Source organism: Calidris pugnax, unplaced genomic scaffold (assembly GCF_001431845.1).
Source record: "Calidris pugnax isolate Ruff unplaced genomic scaffold, ASM143184v1 scaffold1581, whole genome shotgun sequence".
In the NCBI taxonomy this organism is placed as follows: Eukaryota; Metazoa; Chordata; class Aves; order Charadriiformes; family Scolopacidae; genus Calidris; species Calidris pugnax.
Genome location: NW_015092065.1, coordinates 1 through 5326, shown reverse-complemented (window position 1 = coordinate 5326; position 5326 = coordinate 1). Strand labels below are relative to the sequence as shown.

Sequence of the window (5326 nt, the reverse complement as noted above, 5' to 3'; positions counted from 1 at the left end):
TCCGGTCCCTTCAGGAATGGCCTTGAGCTGCCCAGAGACAGCCCTAGAGATACAAAGGGGGGCTGTCGAGATCTGAAGGGACTGTGGAGATACGTGGGGATGGAAAGGGGAGCTCTCTCTTCTCTGAGCTCACCTGAGACATCTCCCACAGCCTGAACCCTTCATCTTCACACTCTGCTGCTGCCTCTCCTTTCCCAGCCTGGCCATGCTTTCCTTCCCAAGCCCAAAGCCCAGACCAAAGGCATCTCCTGCCCTCACCCTACCCAAAACAGCCCCTAAACCTGGAGTGCTGAGAGTCCAGGCAAGGTCATGGGGACACCTCGGCTCTGTCCCATCATGGTCTTGCATCCAAATCACCCTCAGGGGGTACCTACGGGTTTGCATTCCTGCTGAGGCTGCAGCTCCAAAGAGCTTTGCAGATTCCCACACTGCCTGGGTTTTGATGTCCCCATGTCAGCCCCGTGCACCAGGGTTTGGTCACAGGCCCTGGAGACAGACAGACACTGCTCTCAGGGGGTATTTCTCCTGAAACTTCCCCTGGGATAAGGCAAACAAGAGAAGCTCCTTTGTGTTTGGGGGGCCACCTGATGCTTTTATTTACAGCTCCTGGTTCTTCCACACTTTCCCCATTCTGAGCTGGGAGAGGGGTGTTTTAGTTTAGGGCTTCTTGGGGTCTTCTGATGGGGCTCCAAGGACACAGTTCCTCAAGAAGAGCTACAGCTCTGTCTCAGTGGAGGAAAGGAGAATTGTAGCCCCTGAAGTTGCATTCCTGATCCCCCATCCAGAAATGCCCAGTAAATTTAAAGAGGTCCTTATGGAGGGGAGAGAGACCAACAAGGATCCATTGAGAGATGTTTTTTGGGTGGGATATATCAGAAACCGTCTGCATCACCTCCCCCCTTCTCATAAGTTGGCGTACAGTGAAGATTCGGAGCAGTTTTGTCTGGAGGTCTTCAGACAGCAGCCTCACCCTCCTGGTGCCCATCATGGTTACAGACCCCCTGACCAGCCTGGCACAGTGGAAGGAGGACAATGACAACCACAGGAGAGCCATTGGAAAATCCCAGCCTAAGGAAGGTTGGGCTTTGTCCTCCCCCCTCAAAAAAGGGGACATCTTGGAGCCAAAGAAGAGCGTGCCCAGCCTGAAAGCCTTTTGCAGGAGCTGAACTCACCTCAGCTCTGCCTGTTTTATCAGTGTTGACATCTGCAGGGAGAACCTGAGTTAGTGTTCCATGGTGTGCTGTGGGCAGAGCTCCTCACCCAGTTGCTCTCGTTCCTGTGCTGGTACCCACACGTGTACGTCCCTGTGCTCCTCAGGGTGATTTTTAGTTGCACAAAGTAGCTCACTTGCCCCTGCTGGGCTTTCTGGCTGTGCTCCTCCACCCCATCCTTGCAGAAGACAATTCGGGTAGCAGGGGACACCATCAGCATGGAGCTGGGGTTGGCATGTGAGCAGCTGAGTAAAGCACCCATTGTCCAATAAAACGAGGATAAGAGGGATATTATTAAAACATCTTAACTTTTTCACTTTTTGGGTAAACCACACTTAGATTTTTTTTTGGTTGTTCTCCTCTCCCATGGTGCTGCCCATACCAGCTGTGCACTGGGATGGAGGAAAGACTCTGGTCATTGCTAATTGTAGCAGAATGACTTTTCCCTTGAAACACAAGAATTATTCCAGCTGGGATATGATCAGAGCTGTTTGGCACCCTGTGATGTTCAGTCCTTTCCCTTGAGAGAGGGATCTGATCTCACAGTTTGGAGAAGTTACACTAATAAGAAAATAAGCCATGCAAACCACAACTCCTCATTATGATACAAGCTCATCAAGTTGCGGTTAATTGTCACAGCCCTATAACTCCCCCTCTGAGACACTTGCTGTAAAACAAGCAAACTTACTTGTGAGAACAGAGCAGGACAATCACGCATGGCCAGAGCAGCCAGAAAGGTCCACCAGCCCTCTCAAACCTCTCACAAAATGTGACCCTGGTTTGACCTAATGCCTGTACATCCCCCAAAGGGGTACAGCCAGAAGAACCCAAGGGGTCTGTCCATCCTCCCATGTGTCCCCAGATGTCCCATGTTGCACAGCAGGGTGGGAGGGACAGTTCAGAGCTGTGGGACAAGGAAAAATGCAAATAATCTCCCTGGGAGACTGCTCTGCGGTGGCTTCATTGTCAGCATTTGCACTTGTGTCTGCATCGTGCTGGGCAGAACTGGGGTTGGCTCCTGATATGGGGACCTGCACTTGCATTTGTGCTGCAGAGAAACAGCAAGATTATTCTGGGTTATTTTGTTCTCCTCCAGGCACCTCATGGGAAGAACAGGCACCCTCAGACAGAAAACCTCAGGGTATGTGTCTGCATCGTGCTGGGCAGAACTGGGGTTGGCTCCTGATATGGGGACCTGCACTTGCATTTGTGCTGCAGAGAAACAGCAAGATTATTCTGGGTTATTTTGTTCTCCTCCAGGCACCTCATGGGAAGAACAGGCACCCTCAGACAGAAAACCTCAGGGTAAAAAAAGAGAACACCCCCATTTCTGAAGATTAGGGATCTCTAGTAAAACTGGCCCCTTTCAGGAAAACTTTGGAATATGGGAGTCTAAGGGAATCAGGGCAAGAAAGATTTGGCTCACCCTTCATCAGCGTTTTAAATGTCACCCACAGGTCCCAGAGAGTGAGAGTCAGCAAAACATCCCAACACTCAGCACCACAAGAAAAACCATTGTTTCCTATTTTATTGTCAATTTAATGAAGAGCAATATGGAGTAGAAACTTGTGGGAGTGGTTGAAACAAAGGCAGTGTTCACTGCAGAAGCTGTGGGTGCAGACCCTTGGCCCAGGTTGATGGTTCCCGATGGCTCACCTGGGGAAGGGATGGAGCACGTGGCACCGCAAATGTCATGCTCAGGTGGGGTTCTTGGTCTTGGTGGATTTCCCAGTCCAGACTTGTCTGAATTCTCACTGTCAGGGTTTGCATGGAGCAAAGTAGAGCTTTCACTGACCAGCTCTGCTGCTCTCTCCCTTCTGAGGAATCTAATGTTATGCAGGAAATTTAGTGCAGCTCAGGTCAGATGTTCCTGTATTATTTTGGACTGTTTGGGAAGTCCCAGTCTGTGTTGTGGTTGATGGTGAGGGGTTTCCCCTCCTCTCCGGCCTCACCAAGGCCTGGCCTGAGGAAAGGGTACAGCTTGGTTGACCCTTCAAGGCCTTTGATGGGGATTTCCAGGATGCAGTCACAAGTCCCAAGGTTGTAGAAGGAGAGCGTGCTCAGATCTAAGTCCAGGTACAGCCCAACCACTGGTATTTGGACACTGCTCCAGGACAGTATCTTGTCATTGGCCTCCTCAGGCCAGTACTGCCCACTCACCCTTCTCAGCGACCAGACCCCATCCTCAGGGAGCTCCTCCCACCTCCTCTCTTTCAGTGTCCCCCTCACAGGCTCCGTCAGCACCCCCAGCTCCCAGTCCAGACCATCTCCCACCAGCACCTCCCAGTAGTGCTGCCCAGAGGCAAAGCCCTCCCTCCCCACCACGACGGGGAGCTGGCCCTCGGTGATGGGCCGCTGGGCAGGTGGCTTGTGCTGGACTCTTCTGCGGTCAGAGGACACAGCAAGCTCCGAGTGTTTGTGTGCTTCATCCAGGGTGATGGGCACTGGGGAGAGAGAGGAGGAGCCATTAGTGGCTACTGGGCAAGAGGGCCAGGAGCAGAGATTGTCATGAGAAGAGGCACCAGGTGCCTCCTAGAGAAAGCACTGGAAGGAGAGCTCCTGCTGCCAGCTCAGCCTGGAGACTAAGCCTGGCTTCTAGCCCGAGGCTGGTGCCTCTTTCCTCAGAAGCAAAGCAGGACAGCTTCATTCCCAAGCCTGCTGCTCCCAGCTCTGCCCTCTGAGACCTCCACCATGGGTGTAGCGAGAACCAGGGGAGCGTCCAGCCCATGTCCATGTGCTCAGCAGAGAGCAGCGTTTTGGGCAGCTTGTTGCAGAAGGATCAAAGGGGACTTGCTCCCAGTGCCCAGACCTCTCATTTGTTTCCAGCCCTTCTGTCTGATTCCACCTCCACACACTTACCCATGTGGCTTCGAGCTCTTCTGAACTCTGTTAAAAAAAAAGGAAACACAAATCAAAGGCAATACGGTGTGTTCAAAGGCCCAAACACTCTTTCGAGGTCCATGTCCCTCCCACATTGGTGGCTCAGTGATCCCCTGTGCCTAAAAGGTGGTATCTCACAAGCAATGGAGAAAGCCTTGTGTCCTGGCATCAGCTGGGCTGCAGGAGGGAGGACTGCTGTGTGGACATGGCAAAAGTGGACCTTTTTTAGATAGTCAGTGCTGAGCATGGCTTTCCCACATGTATGTGGTGCTCTCACCTCCAGGATGTGCATCACACACCCCCAGCTGACCCATGAGGAAAGCACAAAACTCAGAGCCAAGCTCTCTGACCCTGCAGAACTCACTCTGCTGTGGGACAACCTGGGTCTCAGCTCATGCCCATCTGGAGTCCCTGATCTCTCCTCCCGCAGGAGCTCACCCAGGTTCCCCAGGGGGATGGGGCAGAAGGCCGTGTCTGGGCTCTGCTTTGCGAGGACTGTGGTGTCCAGGGAAGACGCTGCTCCCAACCACAGACAGACTTGTGTGCAAAGAGTCAGAGGAAAGGAAGATGCCTTGACTTACCTAGTTCTTTGCTTAGTGTATCTGAAACAGAAACAGGGAGTGTTATGGGCTGCAGTCTGGTCAGTGAGAGGACACTGCCACTGCTGGATCCAGACAGATACCCGGGGAGAAGAATGATGACCACAGAACTGGTCACCATCCATCCCTAACTCCTGGGTACAGCATCAGAGACATCTCTGCATTACCAAGGGCAGTGCAGTTCTGTCTCTGTTCTACAATGGCAACACCCCTCCCATTGCTCACTGGAAATGGTCTCTTACCGCATCGAGTCTTCAGGTCTTTCTGTTCTGCAACAGAAAGAGGAGAAAAACATCTTTGCTTTCCCTGTAGAGGATTTGAAGCAGGAATTTCAGATGTCCCTGCATCAGGTCTGCATGAGAGCGTGGCAGGGCTTGAAGGGACTGTGGGGTGATGTCCCTCCTGAGGGTGGTGCCCTGGGGGAGCCAGATCAGCCCATGGCCTCTGCATTTGTGTGAGGTGGGTGCTGCTGATGGCTGCAGGTGTGGATTTTGGTCTGCAGACACCTTTTCCTCCATTTCCCTCTTGGGACCCAATTATGGGAATGAAAGGAGGATGCGAAGGAGAGGGCACCTTGGTGGAGAGCAAGAGTGATGAAGAAGAGTCGCTGGGAGTGGGAGGAAAGTTACATGCTGA

At 52.5% G+C, this 5326-nt stretch overlaps 1 protein-coding gene across 1 annotated transcript in view; it reads right to left on the bottom strand.

Annotated features, from left to right (window-relative positions):
• Positions 1–4959, bottom strand: part of LOC106900216 (E3 ubiquitin-protein ligase TRIM38-like) — a gene marked incomplete at its 5' end in the record, with an annotated part of 7408 nt that extends 2449 nt beyond the window's left edge. The window contains 3 exons of the mRNA XM_014962209.1: positions 4071–4097; positions 4673–4693; positions 4933–4959. Of these exons, the coding sequence (XP_014817695.1) occupies positions 4071–4097; positions 4673–4693; positions 4933–4959 (75 nt within the window). The remainder of the gene's footprint in view (positions 1–4070; positions 4098–4672; positions 4694–4932) is intronic.
• Between the last annotated feature and the right edge of the window lie 367 nt (positions 4960–5326).